Source organism: Osmerus eperlanus, chromosome 8 (genome assembly GCF_963692335.1).
Source record: "Osmerus eperlanus chromosome 8, fOsmEpe2.1, whole genome shotgun sequence".
Lineage (NCBI taxonomy): Eukaryota > Metazoa > Chordata > Actinopteri > Osmeriformes > Osmeridae > Osmerus > Osmerus eperlanus.
Window position 1 is genome coordinate 2,230,485 of NC_085025.1, and position 19,943 is coordinate 2,250,427.

Genomic DNA, 19,943 nt, shown 5'->3' on the forward strand with positions numbered 1-19,943 from the left:
TGGCTTGTTCAAAGAAGCACTGAATTAAATAGTATCCTCAATGCACATGCTATCTGACTGTTGGATCATTACATTAATTATAAATATGGAAACTTCACTGCCGACCAGTCAGTTTAACCATTTGAGGTCAATTTCATTCATTTACTGTACAAGTACAACATGTGCTAAATGAGTGCTTCATTGTACTGTGTGTATATGTATATATGCTGTATACATTTCCCTAAGAACCCCTTCTTTCTAAACCATGGAATACACCAATAAGAACATTAATCAATATGATTTAGATGTTGTCATTTTCACAACAATATTATTCATGAGAAATTTCCAAAAAAAAACAAAATTTACATTCATTAAAATGAGGTTCACCTTCTTTCACACAAGCCCTGAATTTTGTCCATTTCAAAATATTGCTCAACCTACAATAGGACTTGATAAATGGCCAATTTTATTGAATGATAAATGGTCCAAATTGGTTTTGGGTTGCAACACAATGGAGGTATTACTTTTTAATTTGATTTATTACACATTTCTCTGAGCATATGTGAGGACAAAACTAGGCTTGCACACACATACGCACAATAAGTAACAATCATCTGTCTCTTAAGTGACAATACGTCAAAATACATGTAAATAACATCAAGTACTGTATGTTACCAAAATCAGAGACTTTTAAACAACTTTGAAACATAAGCAATTTATCCCCAAGACAAGCTGACTCAGCAGAACTGCAACTGCAGCACTTTACCTGTGTTTGTTAAAAGGCCATCCAGGGACTACAGCACAGGAAAACATCTCCCTCCACACATTTACTCTCACACCCCTCTCCAGCTACAGCTCGTCAGCTTAATTTTCTCATGAGAGATAAGGCACAGGTGGTCCACTGAATAGCTTTCAAAGACAGTCCGTCGAGCCTGAAGGCAAAGGAAGGAACTGATGAGCTGACCAATGGGAAAGGGGGAGAGAGTGGACCAGGAGCTCACAGAGACCCACGTCCAGACTCTCCTCTCTCTGCTTTCCTCTGCCTTTGATAGAAGCTGCTACAAAGCAGTCAGGGAGCTTGAAACAAGCTACACATTAATATTTTAAAAAGGGCATCGGGTACTTTGATGTGCAGACCTTTATGCAAATTTAGTAGTAGTACGAGTCCCAGTAGAGATGGTTTAGCTTTATTCTTTGTTCCTGCTTTTTTTGGTGATAAATCTAAATGAACTTTTCACACTCCCTGGGAAACCCTGCGAGCAACAAAGAAGAGAAGTTGAATCCCTCCGCCTCCACTTTGTGTGTGTGTGTGTGTGTGTGTGTGTGCGTGGGGGGGGGTCTCAGTCTATGATGTGACGAAGCTGCTGTTAAAGATACAGAATGATGGACTGCCATCGATAACTTCGATAATGAGTTCATGTGAATCAGGTGTACTTGAAGACATTCACTTGGCTCAGTATGCGAATGTCTCCCTCAATGACTCCTCTCAATCCTTCTTGGCAAGACAGCTTTAAAATCTATTTACAGGCATTTTAACCACAAGCTTGTGGGTGAGAATATATTATCTTAGCAGAGGCCACATTTTAACCTACTGTTATTCTGTTTATGAAAAAAAACTGAAGTCTATCTTTGAGAGGCTATGTCTAATGCAGTATATCTCAAATGTCAAACATCTCAAATGTCAATGTGAGCAACAGTCACTGATGTAAATGTGCTCTTTTCATGATTGGTTGAGGGAGTTGAGGCCCACCAAGAATAAACCACTTCCTACTCTTATTGAATTGTATTACTTATGTATGTATTTATGTAACTGCAAGGTCATGAGTCACACCATCTGAATAATCAGTTGGGGAAATCTTTATGCAATAAAATAATAAATATTAAAGTCCAGTTACATGCTAATCAGAAACTGTTTATGAATTTACAATTATCTGGAAAAGCTTGAAACTGACACTTCGCTTGGGTGCTTATCAAGACAAGATCTCTCTCTCTCTCTCTCTCTCTCTCTGTCTCTCTCTCCATCTATACGTTCTCAACCCCCAAAAAATGGTGTTACAGAAACATGTGAACAGTGTGAAGCCGTGGGCATATGCAACACCCTTTGCTGAGCCCAAATAAAGAAATCTGTCAAACTAGTAGGACTGGACAGAGCAGAAATCCAAGGTACTAGATGTCCAGTCAAAATAACCTCTCCCATGCTGTCCACAGGAATGACAATGAACCATGTCAAACAGGTGAGGTAAAGTAAGGCTGTCTCAGAATAATTTGCTGACATGATTAGATCTGTGTGGGTTTAGGGTGAGATCCACGGCGCATCCTGTCATACGGAGCTCTCAAGGAGGTTTGAGGTTCAAGGAGTTTGTGTAGAGTGATAGTATACCTGGTACCATGGGGCCTATCTTCGGACCACATCCTTATTAACCTCCTGTCACCCAATGAAAAGTTAAGATGTTAAGGGGAAGTCAGGTGGCCGAGCGAAAAGGGAATCGGGCTAGTAATCCGAACGTTGCCAGTTCGATTCCGGGTCATGCCAACTGATGTTGTGTCCTTGGGCAAGGCACTTCACCCTACTTGCCTCGGGGGAATGTCCCTGTACTTACTGTAAGTCGCTCTGGATAAGAGCGTCTGCTAAATGACTACATGTAAATGTAAGCTATAGCTCTAGCTCCCTGCTGTGGGCAATGCCTGCCTGAATTCAAGCAAATCTTCTGATGTGTGGCAGATTGACATTTCACCTAAGGACCAAGAATGACACATGAATAACTCAAATACTGTATATCCAACCCAACTGGATAGGCTTTGTTTAAATGGATTTGTTTAAATGCTTTACCTTTACAGCAGAGAATTGTTTGGGTGAATTAATGGATTTATTTTCTATCTGGAAAAAAAATCCTTATTGAGATATGCGGTAATAAGAGATTGCAATACGAAAGCACTGCAGTGATGGGATCCCATGTAAGAACGGCTGTCTCTTTCTCTGGCTGTCTCTATCTTCATCTCCCCCACTCACTGTTGCTCACTTAGCTCTATTTCTGGTGTTGCCAGCTCAATGATTGCACAATGTTCAGCTGCCTTACGCACACACATCAGTAAAAGGGGGCCTGATCAAAGGGAATTTGCTTCATGAACGCCAAAATCAAAATATTAATATGCTCTACTCTGGCAAGATATGTGGCATTGCTATATTTAGAACAGAATTTGAATTCGAATCAATGTTTAGCGACAGGGAGGCAGTGAAAAACACTATGCAGTCATAATCATCCATCACCAAAAACTCTGAGAAGATCCTGTCCCACTTGTCCTAGCTCTTTCATGCTGGTTCTGCTATGTTATCTTCTGCCTAAGTCTTTCACTACTAAGTACCATCCTTTCCGAACACCTGCTGCAGCAGGTTAGGATGATCTTCTCATTACAAATGATGGCGTGGAGACTTGCAGAAGAATTGCACTATATAATGCTTTTCATTCTTGTTATGCCTTTGAAGAAGCCAAATGCCATGTGAGCACATCTGCATTGCTTACTTTTTCCCCTCATGAAGACAACAGACTAAACAGACTCCTATGGGCTCTGGCACAAACTGATAACTACTTTTTTTTCTTGTTTAGGACCCAGTGATCCTCTCAAGAAATCCTTGGTGTCACTGAAGAGTCACAACAAGTGGCATCAGTAGGAATGTTTGGTGTGGAGCTGGGTCTATACATTGGAGTTGAACACTAGGCATACATGTTGTATTCATCTGAAAAGTTCATTGGAGAAGGATATTATTCTTAAAATATGAGCAATGGCTTCTGGGACTGTTATAAAAGCTTTAAAGATGACAAACCATCTTTATCTTAACAAGCATAAGCTGCATGTTCTACTTAATCTTCAAAGCAATATATCTGGGGCTATTATTACTGACAGTATCTGAAGTACAACTGTTTGAACTCATAGAAACAGACTATTCACAGCTACAGTGCTAAGTTGAAAGTGTTTACTCATGCACCTCAATTTGATTACATTACAAGGAGGCACTCTCATAATTTCTAAATTGCTGAGGAAACTTGGCCTAATCTTTTGAAAGAGTAGCAATGCATAAAGAAAAGAGAGAATTGCTTTGATGTTCAGAATGAGATTGAACTCTTGTCCCTCCCTGGGGGAAATGCAGCATATCAAACATGTGTCTTGTTTATTAAATGTTCAGATTTAGAGCTTGAAGGTGCTCTGAGGTATTTGATCATTGACAATCCACATCTATGATCTTGACATACTTTTTAGAGGGTTGACAAAAAACAATACTTGAGGAAAATGCTCTTTTCTTTCTTTCTTTTTTCAATCAAGTGTGGGCTTTTGAGCCATCACCTCAAAAACATGCACAGACATTAACTGCAAAAAAGGCATACCGTGCTCTAAGTTTATAAATAGCAACGAGGCCTTATAGGCTACACACTTGCTGTTTCTGTTACGATGGCGTAATAATATTTTGCTGTTGTTTCTGGTCTGCACCATAGGCACACTTCATGAACCATTTTGCAAAGCTGCAACGCAACCAGTCAGCTCAACAATTTTGTAGCTTATACATTTACATGTAGTCATTTAGCAGACGATTTTATCCAAAGCGACTTCCAAGAGAGAGCTTTACAAAAAGTGCATAGGTCAATGATCATAAACAACGAGATAGCCCCAAAACATTGTGGGTAGCCAAAACATGAAGCATAGGCTAGTACATTGTGAAAAGGGAAGAAACATAAGAGCATGTAGTTAAACAAGTTACAATTAAATATATAGGGATTCCAAGAGGCATATGAATTAAAGGATGGTTGTTTTAGTTTTACTAATCTAGTTTTTACAATTTGCTTAAATCTAACCACGGTAGTTAGCGGTTTGCAGTAGGCCTACATTTTGCCAGAATATTTTGACCATTTGAAAGTTATAATAATACAACTGAAAATGATTTATATTATATATTTTTTGCAATGGCACCAGAGTACTTATGTGCCAAAAGAAGAAAATAGAGAGAAAGGGCAAGGAACAGACATTTGAATTTCCTGCAATATAAAAGCCTACATTTTTCTTAAAATGTTTTTCTCTGATAATAGTCTTATACTACCTGTCATTTATTCTCGTTGCATTGGCAATATCTGTTGCATATTTGTACTCAAAGCAATTGCTCTGGGATTTATAAAATTGTGCTCAGAATCTGATGCTGTCATGAAAGTGCATCGAGTTCATTACTGCTGTATCTTCAGACAACGCCGTGATAACCTCTCTCTTTTGACTGTCCTTTACCGCTCTCTAGTGTCCATTAATGTCACCTACAAGCTTTAAACTAGAAGCTTATTTGGACCTCGTCGCTTTCCGTACTACGTTGCAGTTATGTTGACGTGTGGTTAGTTGAAAACTAGCGTTGGTTTAGGTAGCCTAGCTAGCTAACTAAGTAGACGAATGTGTGATGTTGTTGCTGTCAACTACTCAATTGACTATATCTTTTGTAGCATTCTAGCTTAGCTTCTCCATTTTCATCAAACTGTAATTTATAGACAATTTTCAACAATGGCAGAGGCCTGGGAAGAAATCCGACGACTTGCAGCCGATTTCCAGAGAGCACAGTTTGCAGACACTGTACAGAGGTAGGTAGCGCTAACGAACTAGCTACTGGTATTACAAAGTACTTTTACACATGATAGCTTGCTAAGTAGTCATGTTTATATTAGCTTATCTAGCTAGCATCAAATAAGAAGTGTCATTCCAATAGTAGGCATGTCGTTAATCTGTAATCCGAATGTATGTGGTAGCTTGCTACCTGGTTAACCAAATTCCCTATAATGTAGAGCAGATTTATATTTTGCTCAAGCATATCAAACCTAACAGCTGCTAGTTAGGCTAACGATGTCCCCAGTCGAGTTGACAAGTCAGCTGCAACCTAGTGTAAAGGAGCATGTTCTCGATGTCCACAGGCTGTCAGAGAGGAATTGCATTGAAATTATTGCCAAACTTGTGGAAGAGAAAAAGTTGGATGTGGTGCACACACTTGATGGAAAAGAATATATCACCCCGACTCAGATCAGCAGGGAAATTCGCGATGAGCTTTATGTCCATGGAGGTCTGTACTCAGTCGTTACCAACTCTTGATGATAATACGTATTGCCACAATTGTTATCTTGAGCTTCTTTTTTCTTCCTCTTATTTTAGGCCGCATCAACATTGTCGACCTGCAGAAGGTGTGTCAGCAGTTGTATATGTATATATTATTTGTTTATCTATGTAAAACTTAATTAAGATTCTTACGTTTTAGGTTTCACATTACGTGTGTCATTGCAGTAAAATAATTACCTTTTATTTGTGATTGTTTGCAGATCATTAATGTTGACTGGGTCCATGTTGAAAGCAGAGCCAGTGACATAGCAAGATCGGATAGAGGTGTTCAACTTGTGTTGGGACAGCTCATAGATGTGTAAGTGTTTCTGGATGTGAAAAGCATCAGAACAATTTCCTCTCAATTAAGTTATGAGTGATTGTGAATGATTGTCTGCCCAAGATGTTTATGTGTTCACTTGCTTCCAGGACATACCTGGATCGTCTGGCTGAGGAATTGAATGATAAACTGCAGGAGGCTGGAATGATGAGTATTGCTGAACTATGTAAGGCCTATGACCTACCAGGGGATTTTCTGACTGAGGTGAGTCAATTAACTATTGTGTCATGTGCCACTTCTTTCAAGAAAATGAGCCTGTTTGCAAGTACTTGAAGTACAATGCACAGATACATACCCTGAAGTCATACGCATCCTTTCATATTCTGTTTAATGTCTCTGGTCTGTTCTTGCTTCTCCAGCTCATTCATCAACGTTTCATTATTATAACTTTGTTTTATCTGTGTCTCCTAGGAATTGTCCAAACGCCTTGGGAAGATAATAGAAGGCGAGATGGATCAGTATAATAGGGGTGTGATATTCACCCCAGCTTTTGTATCACGCCACAAAGCTCGCATTCGGGGGCTGTTCAGTGCAGTTACAAGGTAGAGTATACATATTGGCTTGTATCTGCTGTTGTATTATCTTAACCTACACTTTTAAGTTTGTAACATAACCTTATGTGTCATGTCTTTGACTGCAGGCCAACACCAGTCAGTAGCATGATTGGAACATTCGGTTTCCAGGAACATCTCTTATATTGTAAGCAGGTCTAGTTGTCTTGTGGGGTATATATGTTTCGGAAATTATATTTCATGAGCCTTTTGTATGTGCAGAAAACCTTGGTTGAACATGTTTTGTTGGTGGTTTCCCAGCTGTCTTGGAGGAGCTGGTGAACACGGGCCGACTGAAAGGCACAGTGGTGGGAGGCAGGCAGGATAAAGCCGTTTATATTCCCGACATCTACTCTAAAACCCAGAACTCATGGGTGGACTCCTTCCTCAGGCAGAACGGTTATTTAGGTACTCACATCTAACAGGATTGCATAAATGAATTTTGTCCAAATGGTTTAAATACTCATTACAGTCACGTCTTCCTGACTGAGGTCAGTCTTCACCGACGATATTTCTATGTTTCTCATATTTTCTTCTTTTTATTTTAATCTGCTCAGAGTTCGATGCCTTGATCAGGCTTGGGATCCCTGAGCCAGCGACCTACATCAGGAAGCGTTTCAAGTCGAGCAAGCTGCTGTTCCTGAGGGCCGTGTGTGTGGGCCAGGTCATCGTGGACCAGGTGGAAGCCTCTGTGGAGGAGGCGGTCAACTCAGCCACCTGGACTGACGTGCAGGTCCGTTGCCCAACTTAACCTGTTGACGTTTCTTTAAGGAGTCACATTAGGCTGACGAATCGGATTTTCAACTGACCAGCTCGCCATCTTTATCTCTTTTGATGTAGTCCATGTTGCCCAGCTGTCTGTCTGACGAGGACATAGGCATTCTGATCAACCAGGCCATGAGAAACACCAACGTTCACTCCTCTGCCCGAGTGCTGGGAGGCACTGTGGTCGTCAGTGAGAAATTCATTAGCAACTGTCTCTCCCTCTTTGAGGAGGCCATGCAGCATAAAGCCCAGAAGGTAGGCCTGGTTATTACATTTACATTTAGTCATTTAGCAGACGCTCTTATCCAGAGCGACTTACAGTAGGCAAGTAGGGTGAAGTGCCTTGCCCAAGGACACAACGTCAGTTGGCATGACCGGGAATCGAACTGGCAACCTTTGGATTACTAGCCCGATTCCCTCACCGCTCAGCCACCTGACTCCCCAGGTTATATTATGGTATTGTAGGGATGCTCATAATTAACCGTTAACCGACAATACAAATGTTGACATGTTAATACTAGCGGTTTTATCGGTTAAACAGTGTTGCCAATTTAGTGACAGTGTTGCAAGATTTAGCAACTTTTCACCTCCCCTAGTGATAATAATAATAGTCGTGACTAGCGTGACTTTTAGCTACTTTGGCAACCTCCGTTTTCATTGAGTGGCAGCAAAGTAATTGTAGGCTACTTCTGTGTTGTGTGTTTTAATGGTATTTTTTTAAATGGGTTAAATATTGTCGGTTAATGGTAGTTAACGAGCATCGATTTTCAAAATGAGCATCCCTATATTGTTGTATTATTGACGTAATAATCCGACGTGATAAAGTTCACCAAAAAGCAACCCGACGGTCTTTCAGGAGGTAAAGAACAACCCTGTGTTCCTGATAACCGAAGAGGATCTCAAGCAGTCGTCTGTAGTAAGCGAGGGCACAACCACTTCCAAAAAAGAGAAGAGGGAGGCGGAGAGACGGAAAAAGGCCACAGGTAGAGATGACCTATTTCTAGATTCCCCTCATCCTTTATTTTTCTGTGCCATTGGCATTCTGGACTATTTTGGTTGAACTCTTTGCCACTCCTAACGCATACTTTGCTGACAAATGAAGATTATTAAGTTATAAAAAATAAATAAAAAGTTTGCATCCTAGCGTGATTTGAAGATGGATGAAAAGCGGACCTTTTTCCTAGCACATGTCACATTTGTTGGTTTTCAGAGGGCAGCGGCAGTGTAAAAGGTGGTGGAGGCGGCAATGCCAGAGAGATCCGGATACGAAAGACCAAGAAAAAGGGCAAGAGGGACGATGACAGCGATGAAGAAACAGCAGTCACCCAGCAGAGTACGACAGAAGCTCTTTGACATTGCTGCTGCGTGTTATCAGTGACCTAATGACAGAGAATGTGAGCTTGTTAAGCCAGAACACTGTAACAAGTTCTTAATGGCTGCTTTGGCAAATGTTACTCCCTTAGGTTATTAATCCTGTCATCAGAAGACAAAGGGAGGTTTAGTTCCTCTGGAGTCTAATTACATTTTGTGTAACTCTTTTGCAGATCGTAACAAACAGACAGAGGTAGACTTTATGACAGCGGAGGAGATTGCAGCTGTCTTAGAAGAGCGGGTTTGTGACTGCCCTGAAGACATCTTGTCTGAACTGGCAGAACAGTTAATAAGGTACAAGTCCCTATTAAGCTGACTAGGAGTGGTTATTCAGGGATTGACATACATTTTTTGGGCCACTTGTCCTTCGGTCAAGTTCAACATATTTTTACTTGTCCAACACCACCATGTACTTGTCCAAAACTAAAATATTTGCTAATGTATAAAAAAGAATTGATCAATGTTATTTTACAACTGATTGGGCTTGTTTCGTACACATAACTTGAAGTCACTGTGACATTGACATCTTGACAGGCAGGCATACATATTTGTAGAAGGACATAACTTCGCTTGAAATTCTTGTTTAGGAAAATACTATTGGTTCAATGGAAAGCTAATGTACACGACTGATTCTGTGAGAGCAAGTCACAGTAGTCCATTAGCTTATTGATAGGCTAAATAACTACATTTGTTTAAGGTAAATTATGACAGTTGACTTCCCTGTCTGCAATACCAGAGAAATCCCTACAAGTTGAGCAGTACATCATCTCTCTCCATCAGTATCATGTCAAAGCCAGGGAAACTCCTCACTTTTCGTCTCATACTAGGCATTTTTAGCATTAGGTTGATTAGTGTTTAATTGTGGTGGAGCGCTTACCTGGTGTTTGCCCAGGTTTCGATGTATTAAGAAACATTTTCTCACTGAACTCCACTTTAAACGCCAATGTCGGCTAACTGATTTAAATCTGAATAAGTTAAGAGAGTTAAAGTTGATATAATCGCGAGGACACGATTGGCGCCGGCTGGCTACATCCACGGCACGAGCAGTAGAACGCGTGGATCCATTCATAAATGCGCGGATTCATTAAATGTCAGACTGTAGTTGCATTATAGAAAGACAACATTTTTATTTTTGCTTGCACTGATACTAAGAAAGTATTTTTTTTTTTTTTTCTTTTTTTTTACTTGTCTGTTTGGGCAAGTTCAGTCTTCATTGTACTTGTCCATACAAGTATTTTTACTTGTCCTGGACAATCGGACAAGCCTTAATGTTGATCACTCCTACTGTTGTCTGCCTCCCCTTGTAAGAAACGGGTTGTTAGTTATACACTGTTAATCTTCATCAATGCCCTTCTCCTAAAAGTCAGTGTGCCTGCCTTTCAGCATCATGTGCCTTAGCTGTGTGTGGTTCTGTTTCAGGCCTTTGAAGAAGACTTATCAGGAAGTGATGCGGGCCGTGTTCCTGTCCTCCACCTGCTCCCCGTCTGGACCCACGAAGAAGAGGAGCGTGAAGGAGCTGCAGGAGGAGCTGGCCAACCTGTACAACAACATCCGACTCTTTGAAAAAGGGACCAAGTTCTTCTCAGGTTGGTGAATCTTTAAGGGCAGGGTACGGAAAAACTCCCGTTATCGACCGTACTCATTTTCAAACGTGAACCGAAATATTCCCAAACGTAAACATCATCTGAAATGCTTTGATCACACAGATGAGACCCAGGTCACTATAGTGAAGCACATCCTGAAGACCGTGTGTACAGATGTCACCAACATCCTGGTGAACTTCCTGGCAGCAGAACTCATGATGTCTGCAGAAAGCCCAAGCTCCATCACCAATGAGGTCAGCTCTCCCCGTGACACCCTGCTCGCCCTCGCCATCCTAGCAGAGCTAGTTGGCGGTCTTGGCAAGGCTGTGGACACATTCTTATTCCATGTGTCTTTTCCCTGTAGGTTAGAGCGAAGATCCTGGGAAAGCTGCAAGAGGAAACCAGAGCACCTTTGATGAAGCTGCACAACTGCTTGAATGGCAAAGTGAGCTCAACATTCAGTTGTGAAAGTTGCAGAATGCCCATGGATCTTTAAGTATTGACGAACAGTACTTGACATATCTACAGCTGAATGTACTTTCCTCTAATCAATGTATTTTCCCCCCTCCCTCTAGTCAGTTGAAGATTTTCTAACCAATTTAGAAACTTCTGCAGAGGTGTGTGGATTCATGCTGAAGAAAATAGACAAGAAAAAAGAGAGGTAAAACTGAACGCTGTGAGGAAATGTTATTCAGATCAAAAGCATCCATACTTAAACAGATGTATCCCTCTTATCCGCCACGGCCGTGTCTGAGGCTCCGCTGTGTTGACTGTGTGCACTCTCCCCCCTCAGACAGGCCCTGTTCATGCACAGGCAGGCTCTGGCGGAGCAGCTGAAGGACTCGGACGACCCCGCCCTGGTGCTGCACCTGGCCAGCGTGCTCCTGTTCCAGGGCAGCACCAGCTGCATGCTGCACGCCCCCGGACGCTGTGTACCCCAGATCATCGGGACCCTCACCGGACGCATACCTGACGTACGAACCCCCCCCCCCGTCTGTCTGTCTGAGTAGCAAACCTTCAGCTTCCGTAGCACCCAAGCATTTGGATTGTGTTTCTGTTTGGTGGTTTTGACGTTTTGGGTTTCCTTTGGTGTTGTGTTTCAGGAGCAGCACAGGCTGCTGTCCAGATGTCAGGTGCTGGTGGTCAAGCAGCTGGTGGGCCAGGATCAGGGCCAGGATCAGGGCCAGGGAGGCAGCCAGGGGGACCACCCAGAGGAGGGGGACGAGGCACAGGCTATCCAGAAGGAGTTGGTGGGGCTTGTGGCGGAAGTGAAAGATCTGGTCATCACTCCGAAAAAGACTGCCCCCACAGAGGAGTGACCGAACCCGTGTCGTGACAGAAATGTTGCAAATGAATGATCACGTTGAATCATTCAAAGGTTGTCTTAACAGAAAAAAATTGTGAAATGTTTTACCTGTTCTCTATAGGAAAAAAAAAGTGAAAATATTACATGGTATCGTTGAGAAATGTTAATGGCCCAGTCATTTAAAATGTCCTCTAAATTCCTTTGTGGGATGTTTCTTGTCATAATTAACATGAAAATCCTCAGTGAGGTAATAATGTCACTAAATATTAAATAAAATGTTAAAAAAAACTGGACCCCATCAATGTGTCCATGCATCTGTTTTTTGTGGAATATTGACTGACAACAACTAGACGACAACTATATCATTATTTTTATGTTCTTGAGCATTACTTTAAATATCACTAGTGCCCTTCACAGGAGACAAGTAGGCTACTCATTACAAAAGATGATGCCTACCTGGCTGGGAATGGTTATTATAGGTATGTAACTTCCCCATCCCCCCCAACAATGAAAGTAAACTCTAAATAAAAAGTTACAAAATATTCAGGAAATAAAATAAACGATTTACGTTGCCTCATTACATAATCATCTCAACAGTGACGTTTCATCAAAAGGCTTGAACGTATTGTTCATCTCTGTTTCTGAACAATTGCCTGGAGGCTGTATCTCTGTGGAGATAATTAACCACACTGCCACACGAGTGGGTGGCCTATAATGTATACATTTCATACAGCCTCTTACTGCATCAACAGAGGACAATGAGGTATACACAAGCACGTGCCTCACATTGCCATGGAAACTGTGAGATGGCACTGTCTGGAGCAGTCTTGTGAGAACCGTATTATTTATCTCCCCTCTACTAGTATATGGCCTCTTACTAGGCCTTAAAATCAATGTCTGATACCTGGACATGCATGTAATGGGATATCGTTGTTACATCTACAGCAGAGTTTGGTTATTGGGGTCAATTTACTGTAGGTCTAGCCGCTGTCTGTAATGGACCCGCCTACAGTAAGTAGGAGAATGAAACCATAAACCAAGGCATCATATATGCAGTTGGAATCTCGGAGCTACTCAGAAAATGCAACCCATAGTTCACGTAAATCATCTTAATTCCAAAGTAATCCCTTTATTGACATTTTCATTTACAATTGTAAACACGAACGGAGGAACGTCAAATGGCACAATATTGTAATCGCAAATCGCATTTTAAATGCTGCAGAGATGGTTCAATTGGAAGTAGCCTATGTACGTGTATGACCTTGCTTTTTTTAAACAAAAGCACAGGGATATACAAGCAACAATCAACTGCTTTTTAGTTGAAAGATAAATGTCATGATGGCCTTGAAACATCTGTAGTATACACGAAGTCAAACAAATGAATAAAGGCGAACAAGATTTGCCTACTCAGCCTAGTACTAGAGGTGAACTCGAATTAGCGGTTCAATTAGCATTACGTGGACGGTCCATGAAAAAAATGAACATTGACGCTGTAGTGTGTAGCAGAGAGGAAGTTCCTACTTCAGTAGATTGTTCTGATATAACTTTACTTTATTTTTCAGCCAAATTTTTACTTTCAGACCTTAAATGTTACACTAGCCTAATGTAGGCTATGTATGCTACTTTCTACTTGTTACATTTTCAACCCAGGGTCATTACTTTAGTTTTATATGTCAGAGGCACAGCCCATACTTATTTAACTTGATTGAAGCGTAGTCAGTACTTCAACTTTTACCAGTCTTTTTAAACATGAGTATCTGTAGCCTACTTCCACTTGTGTGAAATATACATTTCACTGTGTGTACGTTTGCCATCTCTGGCGTGTAGTTAGGTCTAGGCGTACTGTTCACCGGGGCTGCAGCACGATTACAATGACCGTTGTCTATTTTGACTGAGGAACTGTTACCGTATTAAATGCACGTTTGTCTTTAAGAAGAAAACCCTCCAAACTCGATGATAGCACATCTACCGTCTTCACACCGCATCACTTGAGACACCCCCAGTTGCTGTTGCTTAGTAATAATGTTCTAAGCTATGATTAAAGTGAGCTTCAAAGCCCCAGGCACGCTCATTAGTCACCGCAGGCAGAGTAATGAATTCCATAGAGGAAGCTGATTAAGAGCACCATCTTTTATATGCGCGAAGCTGAAAAGAATCACCGTAGCCCAACAGTGAATTCATTTGAGTTATCTTTATCTAAGTGGACCTGGTCAGGTTGCAAAACACCAGCAAGCCCACAGTCTCTTTGAGGTTAAATTACGACCATCTAATAATCCACTGACCTTTCCCAGTCATCAGTTTAGGGTGATGTTGGAGCCAGTCTGCAACCTCAGTTGCTCTTGATGTCCCCCATGTGTCATCAGAGATTACCTCAGCTTTCATGTGTCTTTTAACATGACATAAAAATACAAAGCTTTGAAAGCTCATCTAATGACCTGTTTACTATCCATCCCAGTCAAATGCAAGCAGAATTCCAATCCAATATCCAAAACCTGTTTTGCACATCAAACAGAATAAACCTCCCCAAATAGTAGTCATATCTGGTGATGATGCACTAATAGTCTTCCTCCACCCTTTCCATATTCAACATGGTATTTTGTAACAGGTGTGACCAATGCAATATTAAAGCATGGGGTTTTTTGACGCAGATTTATGGAAATTAGCTCACAGGGACATCATGCATTAATGCACACTGGAAATATGTCTTCCATGAACAGCCCCTCAGGGGAGAAAAACACAGGATGTTTTGTACCTCTGAGTTAAGACAAACCATTTGTGATCCAAATACTAATTAATGCTAAGCCTGTATTGGAAAAACAAACAAACACTTGGCTTAAACAAAACTGCCTCATTGTATGTAAAACTTCTTACAGTCAAAACAGTTAGGCAATAATGATTCAAGGACATAATTTCAAAAAGTTTTTTTTTAATACAAATCCAGAGAATTTTCACCATTCAAGTTATGCATATCAATCTGACCATGAAAATAATCGTTTTTCAAGGAGGGATATTTTATTAATGCTCTAAGAAACATTCATTATAATTGAGTCAGAATGTCCATGAGAAGCCAGAAGTAAACCAAACAGGAGTTAACATAACCAGAAGTAAACACACAAGACTGTTAAGGTAAGAAATGTCTACTTTTTATTACAGTTAAGTACAGTACACTGAAATTGCACGTTTTTCACCAGATATAGCAGCATTCTGACTGGCATAGACTAATTAATAGGCACATACAAAACATTTAAATAGAAATACCAATGACAAAATGTACACTGGCTGTCTGAATGTGACAACATTCAAAACCACTTAAGCTGTTAATGTACATGCTTTGTAAACAAATTCTACACAGCAAAAATTGTACTGTTGTAGTCAAACAGCAATATCACAACTCATCTTGATTTGAAAGGCGAGCGAAAGCAGATGAAAAAAAAAAAAGGCGAAATTATACTTTATTATCCTTTTTTTGGCAGTGAAGTGTATGTCTTCCTAGTCCAGTGTTAAACCACAGAGCGGTGCTCCCCACACACGTATACAGCGCTGGGCCGGATCCTCCTCTTAGTGTGCCCTGGTAACTGAGGGAGAAACTTAAAGTACTTGGGCATCAGATCAAGGCAGGCGTCGCGGAACTTCTTAATCCGCCAGTAGTAGATAAGAGGGTTGAGGGCCGACTTGAGGTAGCACAACCAAAGGAGCCACGTGCTAATTTCAAAGAAGCTGTCCTTTAGGTAGAAGCCACTGCTGAATGTCGACACCAGGCTGTAAGCAGCAAATGGAGCCCAGCACACCGTAAACACAGAGAACAGGATGAGGATGGTGGTGAAGGCACGCGTCTTAAAGCTCATGTCTATCTTCATCTGGAAGGGCCTCTGCAGGCTCATCAGGCCCAACTTGCTGGCCTGGCTCAGGCAGATGCTGTCTGGGTGGCTGTGGATGCGGATCGCGTTGTGGCGGATAGTGTTCAGGATCCCCATGAAGGTGTACAGCATGACCATGAAGGGGATGAAGAAGAAGACCAGCATCAGGACCAGCACATAAGCATGGTACCCTGGATGACTAGTGTAGCCAAACACGCACTGAGGGGCCCTGGACGGGATCTGAAGGGATGGATGGCCTATGGCCAGAGGGAAGGACAAACAAAGAGAGAGGGTCCAGGTAATCACTATGAGCACCTTGGCCCTGTGAGGGCTCAGCTTGTCTTGTTTCTGGACTATTATAAGGAACCGGTCTATACTTATTATAAGCAGTATAGCCACACCCTCCATGACGAAGAGCCAGAAGAACATGGCCGACACCCTGCAGAAGACATCCCCGAAGATCCAGTGCGTGGTGATCACTGTGACCAGGGCGAAGGGCATGTTGAGGATGGCCAGCATCATGTCAGCGAAGGCCAGACTGGCCAACAGGATGTTGATGGCTGAGCGCATGGCAGAGCGCTGGTAGACCATCAGGCAGACCACCACGTTTCCCAGCAGGGCCACCAGCAGGATGGAGACGATGACGGTGCAGAAGAACACCTGGAGAGGCACGCTCACACCCTGCACTCTCTCCAGGGCCTCGGTGGTGGTTGTGACCAGCTGCAGAGGGGCTCCAGAGCCCAGAGAGACATTCTCCATGTCCTGCTGCCGGCCCTGGAGCAGCTGCTCTGAGAGGTTCAGCAGCCCCACTGTGACCCAGCAGCAGAGGCTAGCGTTGGTCTCCCTGGCCTCCACAGGGTGAATGATAGTGGAGTAGACCATTCTTCTCCCGGGTGAGCAGGCATCATCACAAGAGCTCTCTCACCAAACATGCCTCAAGTGCAGGTTCTCCAAGCTGGACCAAGGAAGCCAGCATCTTCCTACACATGAATGATCCTGAGGAGAAAGAAATTACGAAATCACCAAGAGATCTCAAAGAAACACACGTCTTTATTCCTTTGCACACCTCTTAAGTGTTTTAAAATTTATTTTTGTTTATAATATATGCAATACAATTTGTCAAAATATAAAAACATGTCTGCAGTCTTAAAATTCCATTATATAATTTATCATCCTGGTAAAAATCATCATGGTTGTAGTAAATCAGTCCATTGCAACTTCAGCACACACACTAACACACAACACACACACTACCACACAACACACACACTACCACACATAAAAACTACCTAGATAAGTCAGTAATTAAGTACTTCAAAAAAGAGCACCGTCCAGGCACATTCTGTGGTTCATATCTTTCAACAGAGAAAAGAACGACTGAATGCTACAGGAATTTGGTTTAAAATCACAAAGATCCCTGTAAATCTGAATTATTCAACATTGAAACAGCGAATGGAGAGATATGTCACGCTGTCACGGATCAGAAGCCAATGTTCATCTAGGGACAGGTGAAGACTGCAGTAAAAAGCTTATCACTTGTATAAACACTGAACACTGTTGTTTCAGACCTGCTGGTATCATTTACAATGGCAACACAGCAAATGTCACACAGTAAATGTTTTAACCATTTGCCCTCTGGTGAAGTGAATTGGCTTTAGAGGATGTGCTTCTACATTGTATGGAGTTCACTCTTTGACTGCGACATTTAAATTGTTCATTGTATTTTGTCATTTGTTCTCTCTCTCTCTTCTATTTTTAGTCCACAGACGTGGGTTGAAAAGACAGTGATGAAGGGATTATTATTACACTGGCACACAAAATATTCAATTGGATGTATTTCAATGTCTTTAATTTGTCCACTGCAGGAATAAAAATGTATTGACAGTCTGTCTGAAACATGGCTGGGAGTATATCTATCCATTTCAACATTTCAAAACACAGTCAAAAATCTCCCAACCACTGAAAGGAGGCAAATAACCTGTTTTTATTAAGATCAACATGAAAGAATGATAGACTAGGAAACACCAGATTTGTATCTGCCAATACAGCTTAAGTAAACATGCAAGTTTGTTTTGCTGAATAGACTCTACCTTGACAACAACAGACACCCTTGAGTGGTGAATAATAAAGCCAAGAGTGAGGACGGAAACATGGATGTCTGCTTCCTCGAAGCAGTTTAATCATCCTTCACAGCCCTGTTTATTCCATTTTAACTCTCAAGAGGTTGCGAAGGCAGACCCAGGATATAGAGATGGTTGATAGCTACTTCATGTGTGTGACTTCGAACCTGAATCAATCCCAGATTGTGATGTAAGTGGTAAATTGGCTCGTCTGTTGACACACTTGCAAAGGTAAATAAACCCTTTTTCCGGATTAATACAAAGGTGTGCTTCCTTTTTTAAGACCAATGAACCCAATATGTCTGGCAGCTTTATGAAGCTGAACAATTGGGTCAACCTTTTTTAGGCTGCATTGGAAACATGTTTGGTCTTCCTGCGGTTATTTCTGTCCACATTAGGGTTACTTTTCAAAGCTTTAGATGAATCACACAGGGTCAAATGAATGCAGTACAGTAAACTGAGTTGAAAGCCTTTCATGTCTAGTCGCTCTACCTGTATCCACAGAAACCATAGTAACTGACAAAAGCCCTGTACCTTGTAAGTCAATGATAACCCTGTATGTAGCCGAGCAGGAACAGAATCTAGCAACTGGCACCCTCTAGATTTTAGTGTAACGATATGTTCTGCGTTTTGTCTTCCAAAAACCTTTCATTAATAACAATAACTACTTTTGAATAACAGAACCCAGTGGATTCATTGGGTTTCATCAGTAGGGATTGGGCTGGAATGTTGGATGTGTCAGCCAGTAGAGCAAGAGTCTGCGTTTAAACTGAATATTAAGGCTTCTCTCAGATACACTGTTTGCCTAAGGATGCTGATTGAAAATGTGGAATACTGTTGAAGAACAGCATTGTTAATAATAAATCAACACTGGTTAATGCAATGCAAGTCCAATCAACAGTCGTCTATGAAAGGGGTTGTGGGATTTAGAGAATACCAACATCAAGATATTTTATGATCAATGAAGCATGAAGTCTGCATTTACATTACGATACTACACACAATAGCTTACAGTAAGGAAAACGTGTATTAAAAACTTTAGATCTACATTTTGGCTGTCCTATTTCTAAGCAATACGGCTATGGGTCAACAAGATGGAATACGAGTTTTTTGTCCCTACTGATAAATATTGGGTTAACTACAAAGGGAAATGAAGTGTGGGCATAGGTTTACTAAAAAACGATTGAAGTCCAACTTCCTAAGCACCACTAGAAAACGATAACATTTAGATATTTACCTCAAACGGTGTCCAAAATTGCCCGCTGCTGTGGTAGAAACAGTTTTCAGTCATTCAAAAGCCCCCCTTCGGATCCTAATATCTTGCCACCAAGTTGTCAAAAACTGTTCCGAGTCTGATGGATATTTTCGTTTTAACACGCATATTATTTAGCACTAATCATTACATAGAGGGGAAAAAAAAACATTAATAGGGCGACAATCGGCGAAGACACCCACACAATTTTACCGTGTAGAGAAAGCCGCGTACCACTCACGCAGGCTTTGTCTCTCTATTGAATGAAAAATAAATTGATAGCGTGTTGGGAAAAGGCGATGGATCGCTTTGAAATAAACGTTAAAACACCGCAGAAGTCCAGGTTAAAAATATTTTGTCATCCAGCACAATCTGAACGGGTTTCTTCCACTACAAGGGTAGGCTACGATGTACTAGTTACGGACTACAATCCCTGCAGCCCCTAGCTGACGTCCCCGTAGCCCAGTAGTATGTGAGAGATCGGATCCTCTTCCACGCCCATAACGGTGAACTCCAATAGAAATCCAAATACGGCCTCCGGAGGCGGAAGTTTGGTTGCGGTTGTCTACAGGGCACGTGCAGTGATGTTGTTACCATGTAGGCCTACAATATAATAAATAGAATTCATTATGTAAAAAAAAAAGTTAACTTATGTAAATAAGTTGGGTGTTCACGTTGTAGGCTACCTTATAGACACAAGTGTCA

At 41.5% G+C, this 19,943-nt stretch overlaps 3 protein-coding genes across 3 annotated transcripts in view; 1 reads left to right on the top strand and 2 right to left on the bottom strand.

Moving 5' to 3' along the window:
- Positions 1-1,221: 1,221 nt before the first annotated feature.
- The window catches only part of slc16a10 (solute carrier family 16 member 10), a 426,623-nt gene continuing 407,901 nt past the window's right edge, over positions 1,222-19,943 (bottom strand). Inside the window, exon 7 of the transcript XR_009930979.1 lies at positions 1,222-1,232. The gene's annotated coding sequence lies outside the window, so the exon portion shown is untranslated. The remainder of the gene's footprint in view (positions 1,233-19,943) is intronic.
- Positions 5,323-12,307, top strand: ufl1 (UFM1-specific ligase 1). Its single transcript, XM_062468059.1, has 19 exons — positions 5,323-5,588; positions 5,916-6,061; positions 6,151-6,179; positions 6,315-6,412; positions 6,523-6,637; positions 6,845-6,975; positions 7,074-7,132; positions 7,246-7,392; positions 7,542-7,717; positions 7,825-8,004; positions 8,606-8,732; positions 8,960-9,082; positions 9,294-9,414; positions 10,540-10,706; positions 10,827-10,957; positions 11,068-11,148; positions 11,279-11,364; positions 11,497-11,677; positions 11,807-12,307. Exons 1-19 carry the CDS (start codon positions 5,512-5,514, stop codon positions 12,020-12,022), a joined length of 2,391 nt encoding a protein of 796 aa, XP_062324043.1. The 5' UTR covers positions 5,323-5,511; the 3' UTR covers positions 12,023-12,307.
- gpr63 (G protein-coupled receptor 63) lies at positions 15,151-19,801 on the bottom strand. Its single transcript, XM_062468487.1, has 2 exons — positions 19,224-19,801; positions 15,151-16,862 (listed from the first exon to the last, which is right to left on the bottom strand). The coding sequence occupies exon 2, from the start codon at positions 16,746-16,748 to the stop codon at positions 15,510-15,512; it is 1,239 nt and encodes a 412-aa protein (XP_062324471.1). The 5' UTR covers positions 16,749-16,862; positions 19,224-19,801; the 3' UTR covers positions 15,151-15,509.